Source organism: Channa argus, chromosome 14, assembly GCF_033026475.1.
Source record: "Channa argus isolate prfri chromosome 14, Channa argus male v1.0, whole genome shotgun sequence".
Classification (NCBI taxonomy): Eukaryota; Metazoa; Chordata; class Actinopteri; order Anabantiformes; family Channidae; genus Channa; species Channa argus.
Genome location: NC_090210.1, coordinates 24,375,334 through 24,402,959, shown reverse-complemented (window position 1 = coordinate 24,402,959; position 27,626 = coordinate 24,375,334). Strand labels below are relative to the sequence as shown.

At 38.5% G+C, this 27,626-nt stretch overlaps 1 protein-coding gene across 1 annotated transcript; it reads right to left on the bottom strand.

The window, feature by feature from the left end:
• Positions 1-1,655: 1,655 nt before the first annotated feature.
• On the bottom strand, positions 1,656-25,877 carry LOC137098459 (zinc finger protein 107-like). Its single transcript, XM_067474705.1, has 7 exons — positions 25,589-25,877; positions 20,795-22,555; positions 19,391-19,591; positions 16,900-17,304; positions 7,466-8,130; positions 6,680-6,878; positions 1,656-5,028 (listed from the first exon to the last, which is right to left on the bottom strand). Exons 1-7 carry the CDS (start codon positions 25,758-25,760, stop codon positions 4,328-4,330), a joined length of 4,104 nt encoding a protein of 1,367 aa, XP_067330806.1. The 5' UTR covers positions 25,761-25,877; the 3' UTR covers positions 1,656-4,327.
• Positions 25,878-27,626: the final 1,749 nt, after the last annotated feature.

Sequence of the window (27,626 nt, the reverse complement as noted above, 5' to 3'; positions counted from 1 at the left end):
CCTGAATGCTCATTTAAGAATCCACCCAAGCGACAAACCAACACTGCAGTAAAGGCTTCTCTAATTCTTAATTAAATAATCAACTGTCCTGTATTTCTGCAAACTCGGTGGTACAGCTGTTGAAAGTTTTGAGACATAACTGTTCTGTCTCAGAGGCTACAAATGTTACCATAAGCAGTGTACAGAAGAATCTAACCATTGAGCACATTATACATATTACAATGAAATTCTTTTTCTGCATTTACCCATCCTGCCCAGGGAGCTAGCACTGAGTGTCTCTGGTGACTTGGTGTCTCACTGGGATTTGATCCTGCAGACTTCTGCATCCCGTCCTGCTGTTCTACCCATCGAGCTACTGTAACACTTCTATGCTGTTTCATGTTGAGAAATGACAACAAAAAAACTCATTTGCAACACAAGATGCATCACAATGTTTTTTAAGAAAATGTGTTGTGAAATAGATTGTTTTAGGCTGCTTCTATGTAAAAAAGAGAGAGAGTGGTCTGCGACTTCCTGGAGACACTGGCCAAGTATACACCAGGAAATAAAAGTAGAAGATACTCAAATAGAGCATGGTGGACTTGCAAATGCTGACATTACCTGTGGATGTGGACGCTTTTCCCTGAGATGACGTTTCCACCACCACAGCCTCAAATTTTAAATAGGCAGTGAGCAGTTCCCACATTCCTGAGTCCTTGATCCTTTCTCACTCTTGAAATGTGCACAAATACATACAGATCAATCAATACAGGTTTTACTTCAGATGATTTTAAATCATTCAGTTTAATCATTCTCCCATTCTTTCCATCTGCCTCTCTCTTCTTCCAAACTTAAATGATAGACGTCAGTGCAGAGAGGATTATATTTCAAATTTGACAGCAATGAGAGACTCACAATGACTTTGGCTGACACCGATTAGTCAAAACAGCCTTAGCCCGCTGACTACGTGTCAGATCAGTAATAACATCTGTGCAACCTGTAGCGACTAAATAGAGAATGTGATTTAGTAACATTAATGTAATGGTTAGTGGACCAAAGCTTCTTACTGTAATTCACAGTTTCATTCATTGAAAACTGTAAATGTTAACATTAAAAGCAAAACAAGATGCTCCACAGGGATGAAAGACCAAATTTCTCTACAGCCTCATGGAACAATCCCAGAGCCATGGATGCCTTATTATTATGTGCTGCTCTACAGGATCTATGACCTTTTAAATCAACACAATAGGATACAACTAGTTTACAAATGAGCTTCTGCACTATACTTATACATTATACTGTTGTACATAGTTAGAAAATACATCAGTGCCTTTGCCTTTTTGTTTATTGTAAATAAATTACGAAGACCCTTATGGAATGTTCATCTATTCCACTAAATATAACCACACTGTATCTGTACATTAATCCAAGGCAGACAGACAGACATGCTGACCTTTTTAATTAGCACGTTTATATGTAGTTGTACACAATAACGTGTAACATTAGAGAAAGAAAAACTGACTGTATCATTAATTTAATTCAGTCATAATCTTAATAATAATAGTCTTAATAATTATTAACATAGTGTTTGTTCCAGTTTCTGGAGCCACTGCCTCCCCCAGTCATCTAATCGATTCATCCTGTCCATACATTTGGGACAATAACTGAGCAAAATATTAAAATTCTTTGATGTTTATTTTTGTAGGACCATTCACTAAACCATGTCTGTTACAACATGTTTATATTACATCTAAAACATGAGACAATAAATATTACATTAGGTTGATGCAATCACAAAATACATTAAAAACAGAACCATAGGTGGCAAGATGACAAGTAACTCAACAGCACTAGAAGTTCTTCAGCTGCAAAATCCCATAAACGTTTGCAATCAATAGTGAATAATGAAGTCATTCATTCATCATTTACATTTGTAAAAACTAAGCATTCAGTGTAAAAGCAGATGTTTCCTTTGAGTAGAGAACTGAGTATAAAGAACTGTTGCAAAAGTTAATGACAAAAACACTGGTATCTGAACAGAATGTGAAATTGTAGATGCTACAGTTGGATGCAAATGTTTGCATCCATTATTAAGTTTTTTCAATAACATTATATTTAATGCACACTGGGTTTGTACTAATGTGCCATCAACCAAAATTAGTTAATGTTAAATTTTAATTAAGTTTGCACCAATTTAAAATCCAGCATTTTACTCTTACTTTTTTTTTTATATGCTCCTTTTTTTTTTTTTTTTTTTTTGTTGTTGCTGTTTTGTTTAACTTTTGATCATTAAATAAAGGTTGAACTAGCTGAATGGGGATAATTTTATTAATAATAATTGATATTATTATTCATGCTTTCCTGATGCAGGTACCAATAGCGAACATTGGCTCCAATTCTGCCTTTGTGTACCTGTACTCCTACAACTTCTCCAATACTGCACCCGATACCCCGCTAACCGCTGCAGGTAGACGGAGGTGGATGTTTTAAGATAATCGATGAGGACAAAAGTAAAGCTGAAAAGTCTTAAGATCTAGATCATAATAGTCACTCATGTTTCTAAAAAGTTTTTTTAAAAACTTAATACTTGCAACTGACATTGGCAACGAGTGTTATATATAGTAACTAGAATGTTACCTGAACTGCTCTTTATTTTACCTTCATATAGATCTTTTTCACACTTCCACATTTCTAAACGGGAAGAAGCTGAGAACAGGCTGCCAAACAATTGCACGATCTATAAACTTGCTTTTGTAGCATATCTGAAGACGAACATATCCAAAGCTTTAAAAAATAAATAAAATGGGTGCAGGTGATTAGGCGAGACAGGTGACAAAGTTTTAAGGTGCAAAGAGGTAGTGCATACATTTGTATTCAGCGGTTCACTCTGGATCATTGAATTAAAGCAGGCAGCACTCGGCTCATAAACAAAGTTTTCCCAAGCCAATTTCTCTGGATCAGCAGAAAGGGAAGAACGTCTATCAGAGGGCAAGTGAATCTTTAACTGCAGAGGAAACTGTCTCCTCATTGTCTGGTGTAAGTGTTGAAGCTGCCACTGAAGCTTTGCAACTGGACCACGATGAGGGTTCAGGCCCACCACTGGTAAGAAAGATGAACATGTAACATGATGTAGAACGTTAGCTGCAAGGTAATAACCCATCGTCAGTGTGTTGTGTTGGCTCTAATTTAAAGTTAACCAACTGCTAAGTACTTGTATTTGGTGAAAAGGTCAATTGTTGTACGTTCTCTACAGTCCCATGTTGTCCATGCTTCTCCGTTCAGGATTTCACTCTAAATCTGTGCTTTGTCTTTTTTTCCAGATTCTTTTTGTTCTTTTCAGCGCAAGTTGCTCCATTTATAAAATACTGGTCGCCACATTTGCTTTCACAGAAGAACACGCTAGAAGTTCCATTCTCATGGGATTCGCTTAACTGCAGTGGATTAATGAGGATCTGTCCAGTGCAGATCTCTACACTGGCTTCCTGTAGCTGCTCCCATCAGCTGCAAAGCTGTGTCTCTTGCTTACAGGGTGATCACCTCAACTCACTCATTCAGGTCTACCAGGTGCAGTCTACCAACGAACTACGCCTGGTGGTACCAGCACCGCACCGAGGAGACACCAAGCAAAAATCTTCAGCTCAGTGATCCCACGGTGGTGGAACGAGCTACTAAAATCTGCACGCTCAGCAAACTCACTTACAATATTCAAAAAACCCCTGAAAACACTACTCTTCTGCATCTTCCTTCCATCTTCCTTTCTTGCATCTCATGAAATGTGAACACTTTTCTCATAGGACTTTGCTTTGATGTTTTCTCCTTGACTTAGAGTTTTGCCGCCTTTGTACCTCACATGTAAGTCGCTTTGGATAAAAGCGTCTGCTAAATGACTAAATGTAAATGGCAAAACAATAAAAATTACACTGGTGCAAGTTTGCATGCCCCTTGATAAATTAAAATGTAACTTTATTTTCCTATAATTTGTACAAGCTCAGTGTGCATTTAGTATAATGTTGATTTAAAAAAGAATTTTACACTTTTTGCTGTTTCAAAATGGGGGGAAACTTTTGTACCCAGCTGAATATGAAGTCTTTTCATTGTCAGGAGTTTCTCAGAAACAAGTTTTAAAGAGCTCATTTTGTGGCTCCTCACTTCTGTGTTTTTAGCTTTGTCTATGAAGTGCTACAACTGAATCCTCTCCAACATATCAAATACAAGCTTACTCGCCTGTATTTTAACACCCCAACATCCCCACATTCATCCCCACCTGAGACAAATCAAATTATTCTTTCTCTCAGGTGATGTTGGCAGTGAATCCATCACAAAGTCGGAAAACTCACCTAAGTGATTATTAAGTATTTGTCTCTCCACGTGTATGAATGTTCATGTGTCTTTGCAATTGTGTCTTCTGACAGAATCTTTTCCTACAGATTTTGCAGGAATATGGCTTCTCACCTGTGTGGATTTTCATATGCCTTTTCAGAATTGACATTTGACTGTATCTTTTCCCACAGGTGTTGCAAACAAATGGCTTCTCACCTGTGTGGATTCTGAGATGCCTCTTTAAATTGTATTTATACTTAAAAGCTTTTCCACAGAAGTCACATTCGATTGACTTTTCACCTGTGTGGGTATTACAATGAATCTCTGACATAGGACAGTTATCTACATCATTAGTGTGACCAATGTTTACTTGCTGTCTATTTGGCTTTAGTTGTAGATTTATAGTTGATCCTGAGTCTACATGCTCGATTCCTTTCAGATCTTGTCTCTGAACAACAGGAAAGTTGTGAGAGAGAAGCTCATTGTCACTGTTTTGTTCGGGTTCACTGTCATCACTTTCCTCGTAAGTAGGAGTCAACGTAAACGTATCAGTTTCCTGCTTCAGGACAAGCTCCTCTACATCCTGACTGGTGCAGAGTTCTTCCTGTTCCTGTTTAATCTGTGGAGGGTCTGGGTCCCCTCGATCCAGACTGGAGTTACTCTCCTGGTTACAGAGCTGCTTGTCAGTGAGAACCTCCTCCTCCTTACATATATGTTGCTCTGGGAGCTCTGCAGGGAGAAATACACACAGGAAATAAAGTTTCTAATGTGACCTCAGAAAACAATTACATAATATTATTTAATGTATTGTGTTTTTCAAGCACTAGTAAAGACCCAGCCCTGGTCTGTAATCATGATAATTGTCTTCAATATTGTGACCACGATCCTCTGACTTGATTAGACATCAGGAACACCACGTAGTCTGTATACAAGCCCCTTGATTCCAAACCCAGACTGGAATCTACCACTTTACTAAAGAATCACTGTTGTTTTTCTTATTGTTTTCCTCTTTTGGTACTTCCCTCGTCATAAAGAATCAGCCTGACTGTGTCACAGGCTGAGCTAGTAGGTGAAACTCATGGTTGTATAGGCTGAATAATCCCTTTTTTGGCCAAAATTGTAAATTAATCAAAATCGAAGCAATAATTGAAGTCAAACCTACATGTCACAGCACAGATATGTTGGCGCCACTAAAGATATTTACTTGGATGTTCGAGGATGAACTGGGAATCTAACCAGCAACTCTGGGGCTTGTAGATCTAGAAGCCCCAGAGTTGCTGGTACCTTAAGGTTGCTAAGGTACTAGTCCTGGACTTGTGCCGGAGCCTGTTCAAAGCTGGTTCAACTAGCACGTGTTAAGAACTGCTTTGCTTTCGATGAGCTAGAAAGCCACTTTAGAGCCGTGTCATTACAGCAATCACAAAGCACAACAACAACCTTTCTTTACCGATGCTGCTTCTGACTTTGTGAGAATACATCAGCACCCAAATACCAATGCTCAAATGCATTTCTGCAGTATCTTTGTTTGATTCAAACTGTAATTAACGCTACCTAACTGAAACACTGAACTTAAATAAGCGATTTCAGCCTTTATTAGCCTTAGTCTCTGCCTCCCTAACTAGCATCAAGTTCACTGGTATTGATCACACTGCAGTTATACAAAGCTGATAAATGGTACATTTATTTTTACCTCAGCAAATAGTTGGTGCTACTCTGGGGCCAGTTTCTCTGGCAATAAGCTCTACTTTCTGTTGAAATGCAAAGATCTGGTTCTACAATAGACACTGACACAGAACCAGCTCTGAAATGGATTCGGTGGAAATGGGGTAATAGTTATGAAGTGAAATAATGATTGATAAACCTATTGTAGCTTTTCCATTTGGTTACTTTGGGTTTGTATTATGTAGAAGCAAAGGTGGGGAAATCCTCTTTATTAATTAACTGCAGATGACAGATATACCTCACCAATGGATCAGAACATCTGTGTTTAGTATGTCTCTGCTTTGAAGTTACACAAAAAGTGGCAAACCAGTGTTTTAACAATTTGTCCAACCGTTTCAGAATCTACTAATATTGTGCAAAAGAAATGTTAACTATCATTTTTTTTTAAATCCCACTAACAAAAACCTACTGACTGCGTTTCACACACAAAAGCACTAAAATCAGCTCAAGTTGTCCTGAAATGTTGACAAATCGGACAAAACTTAACATTACAAATGGTATAAAAAGAATAAAACCACCCAAACGACTAACCACAGTTAAATTCTATGTAGCAACGTGGTTTTATGATGTGGACAATAACATTACATCTGTGACAACCCACACGCAGACGAGACAAATCCAATCACTCGTATCGGATATGAGCTGGAGTCTTACTGACCTTTCATGTGTAGCTTTTTTCCGGGTTTCCATGACATAACGTTTTCCCTCAGTCTGCGCTGACGCTCGATCTCTTCCTGATACTCGATGATGGTTTTTTCAAACAGTTCGAATATTTCTTCAGCAGCAGCAGTTAGTCGCTCGCTGATAAACTCTCTCAGATACTGAACTGAAGACATGCTTGTTTCACTACGACAGATTTATTCATTTGCGATGAAACGCCACCATCAACCAACTCCACATTTCCACGGAGCTAGCTTAATGCTACTAGCGCTTTCCGCGTTTCCGCCGGATGTTACGCTGTCAAACTCCGGCAGTGGACGTGAGTTAGCTTTTAAGTTCTGCCTTCAATTGTGACTGTTGACCTTTTTTCTGTTTTTGAATCGTTCTATTAAATAGTAATTGTGTATGTGAACACATAAGGAAGAATTGAAGAACAGTACGTTTAAAGAAAACTGACTTACAAAACACAACATCAAATACTCCAAAGCAACAAAGTCAAAGAAGGGACAAAATAAGCCAGGTTGACAAAACTTGCCAGTGAACTGCATGAACATGAGATGTGTGACCTCTTCTTAATGGGACATTTTACACATACAGAGATCAAGTTATTGCAAAATTGTATTTTATTCTCATTGTACTGTTCTTCATGCAAGTTTCTTGATGGTTTGTCCAGTGTAAACACTTTTGCAGTGGTGTTTTCTTGTGTGTTTCATCCATGAATGATCTAAGATGTTACAGTGATGTGACTTCTCACCCATGTGTGCTCTTCCCATGTGGATCATCAATTTACCAATGACTCTGAAAGCTCTTTCACAGGTTCTGCACAAACATACCTGATTTTCATGTGCTTTTTCTGTGACGCCAAGTAATTAAATCTTTTCCCACATGTTTTGCAGGAGTATGGTTTCTCACCTGTGTGGATTCTCATGTGAATTTTTAATACTGACCGTAAATTAAATCTTTTACCACAGGTGTTGCATGGGTATGGTTTATCGTCACTGTGCGTTACCATGTGGTTTCTTAAGGATGACAGTTGACTAAATCTTTTCCCACACGTCTCACAAGCATATGGTTTCTCACCAGTGTGGCTTCTCATATGCTTTTTCAGAGCTGAAGCATGAACAAACCGTTTCCCACAGGTCTTGCAAGGGTACGGCTTCTCACCTGTGTGAATTTTTAAATGACTATTCAGATGCGATGTGTAGTGGAATCTTTTCCCACAGGTGTTGCAGACAAATGGCTTCTCTCCTGTGTGGCTCCTTAAATGTGCAGTATATCTACATTTGTATTGAAAAGACTTTCCACAGGTTTCACATTTGAATGACTCTTCACTTTGACTTCTATTTTCCTGATCTCTCTTCTTTGGCTTTGGCTCTTTATTTTTAGTTGATTTTGACTTCACACGCTTCCGTCCTTTCTGATTTTGGCTCTCAGCTTGCTGTGGGAGCTCTGGAAAGAGACACCAGAAGCAGTTTAGTGAAAGTCTCAGCAAATAAACAATCATTAGTTAATTAACGAGATTTTGATGCGTTTGCTCATGAGTTGAAGACAAAGCAATTAATAGCAATTAAACATATATAGTAAACATAATTTACATTCTATTATTAATTGTTTAAAAAAGTTTTACTCCAGAGGTTCAAGGAGGGAATTTTGCCTCAGTAAATTTATTTTAACTCCAGTGTATAAGAACCTCTAATGTTTGAACACACTGCCAGACTCATCCTTCGATGAGTGTTTGGTCTTTAAGGACCTCAGCTCTTTGCCATTTCCACCTTACTTTGCAATGAGAATTCTTCCATTGCTTTCACTATTCCAATTCTGCCGCTACCCTTATTTCCCTCCTTACACTTTTCTTTCCAATAGTATATTGAGTTAATCATGTTTTTTTTACTTATGGCTTGTTTTCCTTCCTCTTTCTGCCTTCTCATTACCTGTTATCCCTGTGTGAGTACTGCTTGACAATTGTTTCATGTTTCATTTGTTAGCTCCTTAAGGGAAAACTTTAAAGCAGCCCATATGGCATGTAACTCTACTTCATATGCACTCCAACTGCAATAAGCTGATAACAAAAATTAAAATAAAATTCATAATGACCTATTCAAAATCCATAAAATCAAATGACAATTCTACCAATTGTAAAGGTAGAGAAATCGTTAAAGTCTCTACTAATAGTCTGCATAACAAACACCACCAACAAAAAATAAAAAGCAAAAAATAAAAACAGCAAAAAAATATGATTCAGTGCATGAAAACAATATCCTAGATCAATTTCTGACATTCAAATTTAGAAGATTGCTTCTAAGATGCTCCATTAAATAACGGGGAACTAAAAATGTACATATAAAGACATATATGGTTTATTAGATAGAACTGCAGAATTCACACCCATCTTGATTATTTGAGAACAATCACTGCTGGTAAATATATGGCAGTGTCCAAATTGGAATATATCATACTTACCTGCAGCAATAAAGCCCTTGTTTTAAGTAATAATAGAAAAAAATACTTCTTTTTCACAAGGACTACTTTTAACATCTATCTGAATCTTTGCTTCAGATTTCAGGGTGACACTGGTCCTGTTGATTGAAGCATTTCAATTTTTTTTTGGCTGATGTTTGGAAATAAATGAAGAAAAGGTTTAAGCAAGCTCAACTTTTAGCACAATCTAAATTGCAATTACACATTTGAGAATTGAGGTAGAAATATATAAAATCAGAATCAGATTTAATGGATCAATACAGATTGTCATGTTTGTTTCTGAGCTTTTCTTCACGTGAGGTAGAAAGCAACTGAATCTATTTAACTCAGTGGGGGAGGCAATTCTCAAAAAGTACCCTCTTAAGCTAAAAAGTTGAAAAGATAAGTTGAAAAAACATTTTTTAACCTGCTCTTTAAATGTATGAACCGTTATATGAAGTGTGCCATCCAGTATGATCTATGGATTTTTAAAAGTCCCACAATGTGGTTGCTCGGATGTTTTAACAATAAGGGGCACAACAATATGGTCTTTCACCTGTGTGGACTAAGAAATGTTTTCTTTACAGTGATCTTTTCCGACAGGTGTCACAGAAGTATGGCTTCTCGCCTGTGTGGAACTGCACTTGATATTCCAAAGTGAAGTTGTTGGTTGGAAGGTGAAAGTGAAGTTTATTTTATGTCATTAAATGCAAACATAGCTGATACATAATTGTAATGGAGTAAGGTATGTTTGTGTCTGTCATCAAGGTTGGCTTCTCCCATTAAAGCCAAAAAAAAGTTAAGAAAAACTACTCTGAAACTACAATTACAAAGCTACAATAATGTACAGTGATTAAGAAAATTCTAGAGAATATTAATACATATGCAGACAATGAAGTAACATCAAATGGCAGCTGTACTAAATATATGAAGCATAATAAACACTCATGAAACCAGAACTATATTACTTAGACTGGAAGAAATAAAAATGTGGTTCAGTCCTTCAAAACTGAACTTTTGAACACAGAATGCTATTAAAAGGCGTAAGCTGTTTTCTATGTATGGGAACAATTAAAGGAACAGTTCAGGAATTTACAAGCTGTACTGAGGTTGTCATGTGCAGCTGTAGCCGAGTTGGTAGAGTAGTTGTTCACAAACTACAGGGTCAGTTGTGCTACTCACTTGTTAGTTGGTTTGAATAAAAGTGTTTGCTCGATTATTTGTGGTAATTGCTCATCTGAAACTATCAAAGTGACCAAAACCAAAATTGACATAGTTCATTGTATAGGACGTGACACCGATTTTATTTTTTGATCTAGTAATTATTGTTTATTGAATAAACAATTACTAGATCAAAAAAATAAAGTAATTAAAGCCCACTTTCTAGACAATAAAAGAGTTGACAGGATGAAAACATAAGTGGCCCAACAGCACATTTGGAAGTTCACAATCTATTCATTTTACTCCTGTAGAAAATAAAATATTAGTAGTAGTAAATGTTAAGCTATGCATTCTTCAAATTCAGTATTGGTTATTGTCAGTGAAATGCTGTTGATGACCTCCCCAATAATGTTATAACGAAAACAACCTTCTGTTACAATGTTGTATTGATCTGTCAGGTTGAACAGTGATCAAACAGCGATTTTGTTAAAGAAATAAACAGATTTCAACAAGATGGTCTTTCATGTATTTATTGCTGCACAAATAATGAACTATGACAGTTATACAGCACTTTCATGAGAGTTCCACAAAAATGACCAAAAAAAACCCAAAAAAAACTATAACAACAAGTCCGAGGTGTCTTCCTAAGCACTACTGAAACATGAGAACACTATATCGCTATATCCACAGATCAGGCGTAACATTACAACCACCTGTGCAACTTAATAAAATCCAATACAGTGGCTTTGCCATGAATTCTACTTTTAAAAGATTATGGCTTCACCATTTTTAGGTTGAAACTAAATTCTTACGTTTCTGACAGTTTAAACCCAAATCGGAAAAATAATAACCTTGTAAAAGTTGAGTTAATGGCAGAACCACCGTCTTGGATTGTATTAAATTGCACAGGTGGTCATATTGTTGTGCCTGGTCAGTGTTTATTCAGGCATTCCTGAGGCTAAAGAACATTCATAATGAGGGCCCTTAAATGACATAACAACAAAATCTTTTTTATAACAAATGGTAGGATATTGCTAGTGTGATGATCTGAACAATCTGTCAAATCAAAACTCTTCAGTGTAAGGTCACAGACATATTAAATGTGGCTTTTTTCTGGTGTGTACATATGTGTGATATTAGGTTTGTATGTCTGTATCAGCTACTTAATGCAAGAGGTAAGGAAAGATAGAACCTTTCAATAGGTTTTTACACCAACCAGTGCAACGTTCCATCCCTTCCTGTACCTGAAATTTGCTTTTGCCTGACAGGAGATTTGGGGCAAGCGCTAACAATGATCAGCTGGACGTTTCAAGCGGTTTTAATATTGCTACACTGAAGAAATGCATCTGTGATCCATCTCTGGTTTCAAAGCATTATTACTCTCTGCTTTTGTCATGAAGAGCAATCTAATAAATTTAACTGTATAGCAGCAAATGCGGAGAGTTAGGAGGCCATGTTTAACATGTAAATAAACACTTTTAATCCAACACACCAACCACCAGAAGCGTCTTAAGTTGGCATTAAAAATTTTAATTTCTATGGTTAATTCATCCAATTACATCAAACACCATCTTTGGATTACTTTTAGTGATTTGCGCAACTGCAAATTTCATTATTATCTTGATGGCCATACCCAGGTGTTTTTACCAGAGACAAATAATCTAATCATCATCACTGAAGGCAGCATTTCTGTATGAAAAGTGATCAAAGTGAAGCAATAGGCTATGCTGAAACAAAGACTAAAGCACTGTAACTGGTGATGTGCTCCGTCCACTAGAAAACCTTTATACCAAAACCCACATTTTGGTCATTATTTGCAGCTTATCCCCATCTACAACAATGCAAAAGTTGTGTGCTGTGCTTTAAAGAGAGGAGTGTTTAGTTGTTTGTAGTCACAATGAAATCATTGTGAACAAATATATTAATAATTGGCCCAAAAACAGCTTTTGTTTTAGAAAAAACGGCTTGTGGTCGTAGTAGATTTAATGCCAACCAGGAAATAAAAGACTAAATTGAGGGTTTGATAAACTTTATTTAAAAATAACATTGACACTTATCTTTTATTTTGGAAAACCGGCGCGGGCCTTCTCTGGGTCGACCTTTCGGGAACTCCTTAGCCTTTCATTGATTTTGTTTCGGATCCGGAGCCATTGATCAGTCGAGAGTTCAGGAAACCTCTGTGTTATGTACTCATGAACCTTATCTTTTAGGTTCTGCGGCAGTTCGGCTTTGCTATTACTGCCACTCCAGTTAACCCGCTTAACCCAGCTTCTGTACGCATCAAATGGCGCGAGTGCCATAAATATATTTGCAGCATACACATCAGGGCGATGCTCTCCCCGCACAAAGCAGTCCTTAAATAACGCATCTTCTCGTTCTGCAGACAGCACCCGGAGAGTCACATCTTGTTCTTGAGGGGGGATTGTCGTGTCCGTGCTGCAGCTGGCTGGACTGGCAGGTTTTACCTGTGGAGGGAAGGACAGTGGCTTCTCCTCTGCTAGGCTCTCGGCCGAGGGTGGAAAAAGCAAATGTCCGCAGGAGGGGTGGGATGGGCTGGTGGTCAGCTGGTTGTGCTGCGCTGGCGAGCTGGATAATCCCCACTGTAAACGGGCTCTGATCTGCCCCAGGCTCTGCCTCATTGTCTCCAGCTGAGTCCTCGTTTCCTCCAGCTGACTCTCTAGAGCTGTGCACATTCATTTATAATAACCAAAATGTTAGATTTTAATTGAACAATTAAAATAAATTTCAAATTAAACCAACGAATTAAATCAACTAATTTGTCTTGTTTCATCACTGTTTTATTAATTCTCAGGCCTATATGTTTTAGTTAGTGACTGACCATGTTTGTATATCTGCGTGTTACGTTCTCATCCCACAACGTCAGATGAAGCTGCCTAAGACGTCAAATTTGTCGCATCATATTGATGGTAACCTTTTGCGCCACGAGATAAAACAACTTCAGGTTAAGGTTACATTATAAGATGACATGGGTTAGGATTAGAAACAACTTTCAGGGAAAAGTTAAGTTATAAGATAAATTACATAAAAATGCAATTATACGCAATTTATATGCTACGTCTTTGCTTTAGATGTCAAATATCAAAGTGTCGAGGGTTTCAATTGTACTACAATGAGAGGGACTGGACAAAGTGGAGCTTATTGTACCTAAAGAATGACGCAAACAGGTTGGCCACTCCAGTGGCTTAATATCACAAGAGGTCAGGAAAGAAATTAAAATAAATCTAATCCAAATAAAAGGACAACTGAAAGCAGCCAACAAATGCTTGGCTGTGAGTTTAGAAAAACATAGAAAGCTGAATTTGGTTTGAAACAATGTTTATTGCCTTCCAGAGTCCCAGGTAAACAAGGTAAAACTGAAATATAACTCTGTTGTTCCACATGTATTCTTATATTTTCAACTACGATTTATTTATTTATTTTTTGTCCTTTCGGCTTATCCAGTGAGTTCAGGGCTGCAACTGCGGATCATTGTCGGCATGTTGATTTGGCCGTTTTGCCAGATGCCCTTCCTGACGCAACCCTCCCCAATTTCTACCAGGCTTGGATGGGCACTGTGCAGCTGGGGATGGAAATGGACTGTTAGGGTTTTAGCGTCTCCCTGGACTTTAACATATTGCCGGGAACAGGAATCAAACCACTGACCCTGTGGTCTGTAGACAACTGCCTTTCCCAATTAAACATAACAACTAAACTAAACCCCTAAACATATGTATTTCTATTTAATCATTATAATATGAGCAAAGCGGCATACTGATACATACTGATACATACTGATACATACTGATACATACTGATACATACTGACACCCTGCCATAAGGAAAGTCATCATATGGGTTTAGACATTCTTTAAATTCAAACTTAAATTCAAGCCTTTGTTATTTCTTCTTACATCTCAAAACACTTTTCAGCTGCTCTTAAGTTTATCCCACAATGCATGTACTCAAGCAGGAACTTAAGGTTTCTTCATAATTACCAACATAATAACTAAATGATTTCTATGGGGAGCACCAGCTACGTTAATGATATAATCACTAAGACCTCCAATACAAGTGAATTAATTAACAATGAGAGACCACTATGAGTCCAGTCCTAAGAAAATTCTGGGTAAGACTTCATGCTTGCATTACATAACGAGGTGACAATAAACTTCCAAAAACTATGATAATGTGTCCTCAACAAATATATGTAATATATGAAAGTGTTCTGTGTCTACAACATAGGGGCCTGGTGGCTTGAGCATTAGGTTGGGATACACGAGGCCATGGGATCGAATCCCACCCAACTTGGTGCCGGTCCCGAGCCTGGATAATATGAGATGGTTGCAGCAGGAAGGGCACTCAATCCAAATCAACATGCAGAACAGGGTCCACTGTATCGACCCCCAAGGGTCAAGCCAAAAGCTATTTATCTATTTTTAATCTGTGTTGGCAGCTTTGTTTTTAGCCTTCAGAGGAGAAATCAAAGCTACAACATTAAATCAGTTTATTTAGCAGCATATCTTCCTGCTGCAAAAACTGACTGGAGTTTTAAAGTGAGAGCTTCAGTCCTGAATGCTTGGTTTTGTGCAGAGTTACTCTTGCTACATAGGGGATAGTAAACTCCAGATCTGAAGGCCAGCGGCCCTGCTGACTTTCCAGCTGTCCCTGCCCAACCCATGTCCTCCAGGTACTGATTGACTGAACACAACGGATCCAGGCAATCAGCAGTGCAGGAATAGTTATTACAAAAAGCATTGCAGAGGCCCTCAAGGCCTGCGGTTTTACTAATGCAACACAATAGGATTTATACCTGAATCAAGCTGCAGCAAAATTTAACACAATCTGATTTAACACACCACAATTCAATGCGATCAGATGAGTTTGGACAATGCAAAAGACTGGCTGCTATGCAACTCAAATACAATGATTGTTTACTTATCGAATAACTTCACTCGTTTTGTAAGTGGTCTCTGTGTTTTAAGCTTACAGTACAGTACAGCTTGGATACATCCGGATAAGAAAAGAAGGAAAGCAGTATTAGCAGTTACATGCTGCTAGAAACAACAAGTCTCACAGTCATAACAACAGCTGAGACAGAAATTAACCATAACTTTGGTCAGAACTTGAATGCAGACAATGATAAAGATAATAGTGCCAATAGGACACTTTTTGGTCATCCAGACTCCTGCACAATTACAGGTTAGTTAGTCCACAATAAATCACAGCATGACACTGCTTCATGTTAGTTGAAGTTTAACTGTATATTCCATGTACTTTACAGCAGCACAGCACATTTACCAAACTGGATGTGACATGTGCTGTTTCCCATCTCTCTTTTAAAATTCATAATGTTGCCAAACGTTTAATTTGCAGTTCATGGCTGTTCAGGGGACAGTCATGTTGCAATCAACCACATACTATTTACATTAATGTAAAGCAGGTAAAATTTAGGAGGAATAAAAATATTAAATTATTGAGTGGGTTCCATTTCTAAAGAAAAGCATTAAACATCAAAGAGATCAAATTTTATCAATGCAAACATATAATAACCAATTAACCTTTCCAAAATTACTTGTCTTGTCACTTACATTGTGACCGTGAGTTAGATCAACGATAAGAAATAATCTTTCCTTCTCTAGAATATTCCACCTATCAGGCAGGGAGGAGAAGGGGGACAGTTGAAAACTGGCTGTCAAGGGGTGCAATTCTGAGCCATGTGTAACAAACACCTGGCTTCAGCTCTGTACCTTCATATCTTCAGCTACCACTAGATTTCATGTCTCTCAGCTGAGAGCTGGCATGTGTTTAGCATAAATACTAGCTGGTGGCTAACAGCAGGCTTTTGCCAAGTGTGAATAATGTTGCCTTGTTACCAGGTTACTCAGAGAAATCAGCTTTGTTGAGTAGCTGGGCAACAGCATTTACATGCACGTAAGAAACATGGTTACTGGAAACGCACGTAAACATGGAGCAGAAGAGTAAAATTATTTCTCCTGACAGAAAATGCAGCTTTCTGTCTTTTTGTGTGTGTGTTCATATCACAGCAGAGTGACATCGCAGGGGGGGAGAAAGGGGGGACAAAGGGTGAGACACAGTTGATCCACAACAGGAATTGTCTGAATTTTTAAAACAATTGCTGGGAAAAGTGACTCAGACTTTTACATAGAAGTATGGTAGGTACATTTTTCTGTGTGACTTCAGGCACTTTGTTTTAAAATGAAGCAGCATCACATCATTTATAATGTCTCCATTTATTCAGCCTTACACTTAGCTGCATGTTTCTCTCTGCAGCAGGATTTGTACATATGACGTGTGCCTACATTTTCTCTCACCATATATATGTATAGTTTTTCACCTGTGTGTGCTGTCATATGTCACATCAATACATATGTGGTGCCAAATCTTTTCCCACATAATTTGTAAGAATGCAACTTCTAACCTTTATGAATGTTCTTTTCACATTACCAGAAAGTTTAAAAGCATATTTTAAAACAATGTGGCTTCTTGTCTTTCTAGCTGAGGCATTAATGACTCTCAAACTACCCACAAAGCCGATGAAATTGTAAATAAACTCCACTCGTTACATTTGAAAGACTTTACCTGTGTGTGAGTTGTCTGCGTTTTTAGTGTGACTCTTGTTATTGCAACGTCTCCTCTTCACCTTTGGCTCTGCATTTATGGTTGATGGCAAGTCTACATGCTGGCTTCCTTCCTGATCTTGGCTCTCAGCTACAGAAGAGCTGTCAGAGAGGAGCTGGTGGTCCCTCTTTGGTTCTGCTTCACTATGGTCACTTTCCTCATCAGTAGGAACCAACATAGAGATCTCAGTCTCCTGCTTCAGTACAATCTCCTCACCCTCCTGATTGCTGCAGAGTTCCTCCTTTTCTTCTTTCATCTGTGAAGGTTGTGGGTGCTCTTGGTCCAGACCACAGTTCTCCTTCTGGTCACAGGGCTGTTGGTCATTTAGACCCTCCACCTTCTTACAGACATACAGCTGTGGGAGCTCTGGGGGGACAAAGAACACAAGAAAAATATTACTACTGGGGTAGATTGGGGTTTAGTGTACAAACAGAGGCGCTTCTTAGATTTAGCTAGGTCTAAAGGCATCACTGTTGCCAGTAGTGCAGTGGCTCACCAAGGTTTAAACACTTGCTGAGTCGCTTTACATGAATATTATTTTTTAGAGGTGAAGGCATAGAAAGAAAAGAAGTTACATTTAGAAACATTCAAATGATTCTAGCAGCAGTAACTTTGTATTAGCGAAGGAACAGAGTGAGTTCACAGCCCCAGTTGGTCCAGAACAAACACCAGTCAACTAGAAGCTAGTCTGAGTCTATTTAGCAGTATAGCTTTTGTTAAGTACATTGACAGTCTGTGTGATTAGTGTATAATGCATATAATTAACATACATACATTTCTACTATAAAAGACATCAGACTTTAACATCACGCTGCTTTCTTTACTCTGATTAAGGTGAAACCATCACTCTGTAGCACCAGTGATCAGTGGATTGTCTCTGTAGCTCTAACAGGGAGATGTGTTATGTCTATTTCAGCAGTGAGAATCCAGCAGACTCAGATGTTCTGAATCAGGGTCATCAACATCTGCAGCGAGAAGTCAAAAAGTTCACGTGGTAGTGAGACTACAGATTTGTTTAATATTTGCCATCTTCTACTTCCATATTGATACTGGCTTCCTGTAGATGCTCGCATCAGGCTCAAAGCTCTGTCTCTTGCTTACAGGGTGATCACCTCAACAGCTCCTGCTTAGCTCAACTCATTCAAGTCTACAAACCTTCCTGTCTGCTGTGGTCTGCCAACGAACGACGCCTGGTGGTCCCAGCACCGCACTCTGCACGCTCAGCAAACTCACTCCCAATGTTCAAAAAACTGCTGAAAACAGAACTCTTCCACATCTTCCTATGAACTTAAATCTATTAAAAAATAAATTTAAAAAATTCCTTTCTGCTCTTTATTGCACTTGCATGTCGTGAAATGTGAACACTTTTCTGATAGGACTTAGATTTTTGCTGCCTTGTACCTCACTTGTAAGTCGCTTTGGATAAAAGCGTCTGCTAAATGACTAAATGTAAATATAAATATTAATGGCAATCTGTCTCATTCTAAATTTAAACCAGTCCCATTTAAAATATACAACTGTTCACAACTCTGCTGCTCATATTATAACCCAGACTCCCACCATACAACATGTCACACCCTTCTTCAACTGCTTCACTGACTTCCCATCAGATATCGTATTGACTTTAAAATCCTCCTTACTTTTAAAGCCCTTCACAACCTTGCACCAACTCACCTACAGTCATATACCCCCTTCATGTACTCGTCGTTCTTCCACTCATTGGTACACATGGTAGTTCTTCTTTCCTCACCCACGTGGGGGGGGGGGGGGGCAATGTGACTAAAAGCCCATGGGCTCTAGGGCTTTTAGTCGCATTGCCGCCCCCCCGTCTTTGGAACTCTCCCTGACAACACTGATTCTTTATCCCTATTCAAATCACGACTCAGTTTAAAATGACTTATCCTTTGCGATTTCCCACTGTAACTTTTACCTTATTGCCCTATTGGGCAATTTTATCCTTAGGTAGTTTGTTCTTGTGCTCTGTTTATACTTTATTATGGATTTTGTACGGGGACTGGAAAGTAGCTTTTAAATGTACTGTATTATAATCAAACTAGCTGACCAAATGGAATGTGGTCAACTCGACTGTGACGTCATTCCGAGCTTCCATGTAAATAGAAGGCACCAGCCCACAAAAAGTTTAAGTTATCGCTTCGCTATCTTGCCCCCTCCTCTCCACGGTTTTTGGACTCGTTGCTTTGCGCTCTGCTTTTGTTGAGAAACTATCACAAAGCGCCACTGCCTAATAAACTGGTCAATAAATAGTTTGTATGGTGGAAATACACAGTCATAGTATTTACTATGCTACACTTAATGTTATTAAAGTTAAGATGCATTGTTTTTGTCCTTTTCCCTCTAACGTTATGTACTAAGGGATCAGCGCAACGTTAAGCTTAATACCTTAAAGTCACATTCCTTCAACTTTCACTAGGACCGCTCGGGTTTTACTCACCGATCCTGGGTAGTTGTATCTCCGGTTTCCAAATGATGTCCAACAATTTGCGCTGACGAACGAGCTCTTCCTGATACTCGCCGATAGTTTTTTCAAAGACCCCGAATATTTCTTCGGCAGCAGCAGTTAGTCGCTCGGTGACAAACTCTTTCAGATACCGAACAGAAGACATTGTTGCCTCGTTGCAGTTTAAGAACTTATCTTAGATACGACTATACTCCCGCAACTGTTACTCCGCCGAAAGCTCTATTGATGTCAACACTGACCCTACTAGCGACTTATTTCCGCAGGATGTCACACTGTGAAGGTCCGACTGGGGAACAGCGAAAGCCTTAAGTTCCGCCTTCCATTTTACCATGAAGATGTGTGTCAGCAGCTTGGAAATCAGTTTCTCTTTTCAAAAGAGCGGTGTTCTTCTACTTTAGTGGAAACGATTTTGCATTAAACTCCAAGTGATTTGAATCCTTCAGAAATGCTGTGGGATGACATTTTGTTCTGTCATACAATGAAATGTCATTTGTTTAACATATGCATAAACACAATATTAATTATGAAGTAGACAAAGGTAAAGTTTGCTTTACGTAACGTTACGTTTGCTGCACATGTTGCTTTTGTAGTTTAACTCTTTTTCACTTCTACAAATGTAGGGTAAAAATTACAGTGTGTCAATGTAAAAAATAATTGGAAAGAAACCAGAGAGTTTAGAGTTTTGTGATATTAGCAAAATGTTTGCATCCATAAAATACTAATGCTACTTATGAACTCTAGTGCAAAAACCCCAATGGCCAGCTTAGTCTTTTTGAGCTATTATTTATTTAGCCAAGCCTTGCATTTACAAATACATCACTTGTCTTTTTCTATAATACACATATTTTCCAAACCCCCCTACATATACAAAACCAACAAATGATTCCCAGTACTCACAAACGGTGCCTGTTAGTGCAAACAGGATTAGCTCACTTTTCTGTGCCATACACCCCAAGGTGATGGGTTTTAAAAAGTTATGCTCTTAAATTTGGGAAATTACAATAGACTAAAACAGAAATACAAGGAATACAGACATATGAATAATTCATTTTAGACAATGTTCTGCATTAAGCTTTTCTCATTAAATAAAAGCCTGAGAAAATTTTCACAATTTTCACAACCACATTTTTCAGTCGACATTGATGTACATCATGATATAAACCAAGTTTCTATTTGTCCAGCTTAAACAGTTTTTTAACTGTTCCTTAGTAATGTAGAACATTATACAACTGTATTTCAAAAAATAAAAACAGTATCTATAATAAACTAAAATCCCAAGTCTGAACAGTCAAAAGCTTTTGAGTTTTACAGAACACACAACTGCACTGCAGTACGACTCCAGCACCCACTTTGGGCTCCTCTTTAATGGACATCATTAAGTCTGAAAACAACTTTCGTCTGTATGAATTTTAATGTGTCTTCTCAGGTCTGACATCCGATAGTATCTTTTCCCACAGATGCTGCAGGCATACGGCTTTTCACCTGTGTGAGTTCTCCTATGGAACATCAAGGAACTACTAATTGTGAAACCTTTCCCACATGTTTCACAAGAATATGGCTTCTCACCCGTGTGAATTCTCATGTGGGCCATCAAGCTACTACTATGCGTGAAACCTCTCCCACATGTGTCACAAGAGTACGGCCTTTCACCTGTGTGGGTTCTCATGTGAACCATCAAAGTACTTCTTAGTGTAAAGTCTTTCCCACATACTTCACACGAATGTGGTTTCTCACCTGTGTGGATTCTCATGTGGCCCCACAAACTACGACTAAGTGGGAAACTTTTACCACATGTTTCACAAGAATATGGTTTCTCACCTGTGTGGGTTCTAGAGTGGACCATAAAGTTACTCCTATATGTAAATTTTTTCCCACATATTTCACAAGAATATGGCCTGTCATTTGTGTGGCATTTCATATGACTTCTCAGTGCTGAGCTTTCACGGAATCTTTTCCCACAAGTGTTGCAGGAGTACGGTTTCTCACCTGTGTGATGTCTTAAATGAATTTTCAAGTCATTAGTACGTTTGAAGCAAGCGCCACATTTTTTGCAAGAAAATGGCTTCTCACCTGTGTGGGTTCTCATGTGGACCAACAAGTTACTGTTAACTGTAAAACCTTTCCTGCAAATTTTACAAGAAAAAGGCTTCTCGCCTGTGTGGCTTCTCATGTGGACTAACAAGTTACTATTACAAATAAAGCGTTTCCCACATGTTTTACAACAATATGGCTTCTTGCCTGTGTGGACTTTCATGTGCCTCTTCAATGATGAGTTTTCTCTAAATCTTTTCCCACAGGTGTTGCAGGTGTATGGCCGCTCACCTGTGTGGATTCTCATGTGAACTTTCAAGACACTACTAACTCTGAATGCTCTCCCACATATTTTGCAAGAATATGGTTTTTCACCTGTGTGGATTCTCATATGGGTCGACAAAGTGCTTTTAACTAGGAAAGTCTTCATACATATTTTGCAAGAAAAAGGTCTTTCACCTGTGTGGATTCTACTGTGAACCTTTAAGTCGCTGTTTTCTCGAAAAGCTCTGCCACATGTTTTACAAGAATAAGGTTTTTTATCTGTGTGGATTTTTAAATGTACATTCAATCTTGTTCTCTGACTGAACCTTTTCCCACATGTGTTACAAACATATGGTTTCTCACTTGTGTGGATTGTTGTATGTCTAATCAACTCAGACTCTTTTTGAAAAGCTTTTCCACAACCGTCACCTTTGAAAGACTTTTTACCTGTGCGAGTATTACAATGATTTTCTGACTCAGAGTTGTGTACATTGATACTCTGACTTGTGGTTTTCGGATGTGTGGTTAAACCTTGCACTACATGCTTCCTCCCTTCCTGATCTTTGCTCTCAGCTACAGGAGAGCCTCGAGACAGGAGCTGGTGGGCAGTGTTTGGTTCTGGTATACTTTGGTCAAATTCCTCATTAGTAGGATTCAACATTAAGGTTTCAGTCTCCTGCTTCAGGACAAGCTGCTCTCCCTCCTGAATGAGTTCCTCCTGTTCCTCTTTAATCTGTGGAGGTTCTGGTTCCTCTGTGTCCAGACTGAAGTTCCTCTCTGGATTATAGAGCTGCTGGTCTGTGAGAACCTCCTCCTCCTTACAGACATAATGCCCTGGGAGCTCTGCAGTGATAAAAAGGCACAAGAAACCTTTTACTAATGCGATGATCATTAAAAAGACATCTCATCAAATAAATACAAGTTTAACCCATTAAAGAATTTTACAGTGTGCCATTCATGTACAGAAGAATTATATAGGGGGATTATAACAAATTATTTGGGAACACAGGTGCAAATTATTATTGATTTCAGTCTCTCTCATTGGAAAATTCATTGTAGTTGAATTGAATTGAAACTGAATAGAAAATTTAATTTACAGTGCCTTGCAAAAATATTATTACCTCTTGAACATTACAACCTAAATCTTTGTTGTAATTTTATGTGATGGACCAACACAAAGTGGGACATAATTGTGAAGTGAAAGAAAAATGATAAATGTTTAATGGCCCTTTTGGAAGAGTAGCAAGAACAACGCCATTTTTGAAGAAAGCCCGCATAAGAAATCCCCACAAGTCATGTGGGGGACAAAGTAATCATGTGGAAGAAGGTGTTTTGGTCAGATGAAACCACAACTGAACTAAATCCAATTGTGAATCTGTGGCAAGACTAAAAAAATGCCGTTCAAAGACGCTCTCCATCCAAGCTGACTGAGCTTGAGCTTTTATGCAAAGAAGAATGAACTAAAGTTTCACTAGATGTCCAAACCGGGTCGTACAAATGTTCTTTCATCATCAGAAGTAACAAAATGGTCAATGGCCCCTAATATATTTGTTAAAAAATAAACTTTATTTCTTATCAAGGAGATTTTAAACTATTATGTTCACAAAAAAACCTTTCACTGTTTTTGCCATTTTAAATTAAGCAGATGCAAACATTTGCACCCAGCTGTATTAAGGAGATATTGCATGGCCCTAATAGATATAGCTACAACAACTGTGCTGTCACATTTGGTTGTGCAGTATCACCAGAATTCCATATGCCGAAATACCTTATTTTATATCCCAATAATAATAATAATAATAATAATATGCATTAAGGCACTGAACCCCCAACAGCCCTTCCCCAGGCTTGCAGTGCCGATACCAAGCCGGGTAGAAATTGGGGAGGGTTGTGCCAGGAAGGGCACCTGGCGTAAAAACTGTTCCAAATCAGCATGAAAATACCACTTGGGAAGGTTAATTTCTTATTATGATTTGAATTATATACTTGACCAAAAAGGTATTTGTACAATTAACTAGTTCACAAAATGTGCAGCATAATTGTAGGCTCTCTTTCAAAAATTACATCTGCACTATGTGACATGACTTTGCATTGGTGTTACTCATTGTTGAGCGCACAGTTTTGGTGCTGCCAGAGCACAGAAGCTGCAGGCTTTGCTACATTTCTTTATTACATTCAAGATCCAATCATGAGCAAAGTGTATATCATGCAATGGATGCAATAAAAACATGTGTAATGGTCAAAGTTGTATAAAAATTTACGGTTGGTTGATTGATTGATTCAAAATGGGAGCTCATGCACTTGAAGCACGTGGAAAACAACATTAGAGGAGGGACGTAAATATATTGATTTACGAAAGGTGCGTCAATGCATCACAAACTGGTCTAAAATTAATGATACACAAAGATTTTGTAAGGGGCAATTTTAGGACAATAAAGAAGTTACCTCAAAATGCGTGGATTTAGTTGTTAAAGGTCAACTAAAGCACGAAAATATAAATATTTGTGTTCTGATGTGGATTGTTCAAGACACCACTGAGATTAGTGAATAAGAAAATGAACTCGTGGAGCAGCTTTTTCTCTCTGAGTCTGAGTGAGGATGGACTGTTATGTTATTATGTCATATTATTATTTATTAATTGAAAATAATAAGGAGCTTAACGGTAAAACAATCGATAGATTAACTGAATAATCGAAAAAACAATTGATAGATTAATCAACAAGAAAAATAATCATTAGCTGCCTTGAAGTTGCCAGTAGCTGCTGTTAGCGTGTCAGCAACCATAACTGTGTTGCTAGCTAATGTTAACTGGTACAGAAACCAGTAAAAGCTTGCACAACATTTTCCTAGATGAGCATAACAACAGTAACTTTTTCCCATAAATGGATCTTTCTAATGCTGCTTCATTTGATTTGCACAAGTAAGTAGGTGAAATCTATCTTTTGGTTGACTGTTGGATTATCCTCCTCCTGTTCCACATTACTTTTCTGCATAACCTTCAATCTCCTCTGGTTGTTTGTGTCACTGCACTGCTGTATCTGCACTGTGGTAAAGAAATGTGTCTCATGCTGCCAAAAAGAACAACAAACAAAATAAATAACAATATTATAAATAAGAAATATCTGTCCTCACATGATATATATTATCATATCACACAGCTCTATTGTAACCAGCTTTATTAAACAACGCAGCATTTGAACCGGCAAACTGTATCAGATATCACACACTTTACCTCTTTGTTCATTTGAGTACTTTAACATTCTAGAAGAAAAGAGCTCAGGGCCCACATTTATTAAACATTTCAGAATCATTGTTAGCCTGCAACTAAAACCACTGGTACATCACAGGACTGACGTTACATATGAGCTCTATTACAGAGTTGAGTTAACAAATAAGAGTGTTAGTCCTTTCATTCCTGTGCCCATCTTAGTTTTTGTGGAGAAGAAAATGCCATACAAGGAAAACCGACTACTCATATGTGATAAGAGTCTATTGAGGTTTGTGAACTATATGCATAAGTGTTGTAAGATTTACTGTTCTTAAAGTTTTTTTTTACATCATCAGGTTTATCTATACAGAGCAAAGCGAACATATGTTTGTAAGTATGATGAAGATGTTAATTGAAAGTTTTAGGTCACGTTAAATTTGTTTGAACTGAGGTAGAGATAGCTCACTTTATTTGTAAAAAAAAAATGTGAAAACAATATCGCGATGCTCATTTCCGTTAGAGTCTTAATAGCAAATTCCATTATGTGTTAGCATCAAGACAGTATTTTGTAAATGTGTAGCAGATGTTCTCCAGGCTCCAGCATGTCCCTCTTAAATAGTATACAAAATAAGATCCATAAAAGAGGGAGTATAGCTAAGATTACTCACCGATCCTGTTTAGTTTTATCTGGGGTTTCAGAACAACAGCCAACAGTCTGCGCTGACGCTCGATCTCTTCCTGATACTCGACGGTCGCTTTTGCAAAAACTCCCAATATTTCTTCAGCAGCAGCAGTTAGTCGCTCGGTCACAAACTCCCTCAGGGGATGAACTGACGACATGGCTGCTGAACTGAAGAATCTTTCAACTATACAACTAATTAAATCTTCCTTCTTCCACTCCACACAACAGAAGGGTTAACACTACTAGCACACTTCCGCCGGATGTCACACTATGAAATTCCGACGAGGTAAGAGAGTTAGCATTGTGTTCCGCCTTCAGTTATCGTACATTTGTGGAGTTTATTGCAGAAGGACATGTTATTATTTTCTCTGGACCAAATGCAAATATCTTTAATGATGTAGTCCACATACTGACTTATATATTTTAACATGTAAAACATAACACGGTTAAGAAAGTCACAGTATTTTTTTTTTTTTTTTGGTGAAGTATAATTGTTACGTAAAAGTATATGTACATCCATCCATTATATATACCATTTAAAGTAAGGTTAAAGCTCAATGGTCCATTTTTTAAAATTTGAACAGCGTTTATTTGAATTTGGTATAATAACTTTTTAAACTTCAAACTACATGTATAGTGTGTGAATCTAAAGATAGTAAAAATAGTAAGATCCTGGTACATACCTGATGGAAGAGTGACTGGACAGATCAGTCTACTACTGGCTTAGTTACTTAGAGTGGACTTAAGTGCAGTTTCGCAGTAATAAGTAAAATTCAGCCTCAATCCTAAAGTACAAAATCATTTAGTTTGCCAGTTTTTGGAGAATCATCCATGGTGACAAGATGTCTCCTTGATTCCTACTTGACTCTGTTTTCCTTATGGCCTTCGCAGTCTTGGAGAACTTGTGGTGATATCTTGTTCTTTTATATCCGCTTGCCACCTACTTCTTCTTTTCCTTTCGGCTGCTCCCTTTCAGGGGTCGCCACAGCGAATCATGTGCCTCCATCTAACTCTATCCTCTGCATCCTCTTCACTCACACCAACTAACTTCATGTCCTCCCTCACTACATCCATAAATCTCCTCTTTGGTCTTCTTCTAGACCTCCTGCCTGGCAGCTCCAACCTCAGCATCCTTCTACCGATATATTCACAGTTTCTCCTCTGAACATGTCCAAACCACCTCAATCTGGCCTCTCTGACTTTATCTCCAAAACATCTAACATGAGCTGTCCCTCTGATGTACTCATTCCTGATCCTGTCCATCCTCGTCACTCCCAAAGAGAACCTCAACATCTTAAGCTCTGCTACCTCCAGCTCTGCCTCCTGTCTTTTCTTCAGTGCCACTGTCTCTAAGCCGAACAACATTGCTGGTCTCACCACCGTCTTGAACACCTTTCCTTTCATTCTCGCTGAGACTCTTTTATCACACAACACACCTGACACTTTTCTCCACCCGTTCCAACCTGCCTGCACTCGCCTCTTCACCTCTTTTCCACACTCACCGTTGCTCTGAACCGTTGACCCTAAGTACTTAAAGTCCTGCACCTTCTTCACCTCTGCTCCCTGTAACCTCACCATTCCACCTGGGTCCCTCTCATTGACACACATGTATTCTGTCTTGCTGCAGCTAAGCTTCATTCCTCTGTTTTCCAGAGCAGACCTCCACCTCTCTAGATGTTCCTCCACCTGCTCCCTGCTCTCACTACAAATAACAATGTCATCTGCAAACATCATAGTCCAGGGAGATTCTTGTCTAACCTCATCTGTCAGTCTGTCCATCACCAGAGCAAACAAGAAGGGGCTCAAAGCCGATCCTTGATGCAGACCCACCTCCACCTTAAACTCCTCTGTCACACCTACAGCACACCTCACCACTGTCTTACAGCTCTCATACATGTCCTGCACCACTCTAACATACTTCTCTGCCACTCCAGACGTCCTCATACAATACCACAGCTCCTCTCTCGGCACCCTGTCATACGCTTTTTCTAAATCTACGAAGACACAATGCAACTCCCTATGAC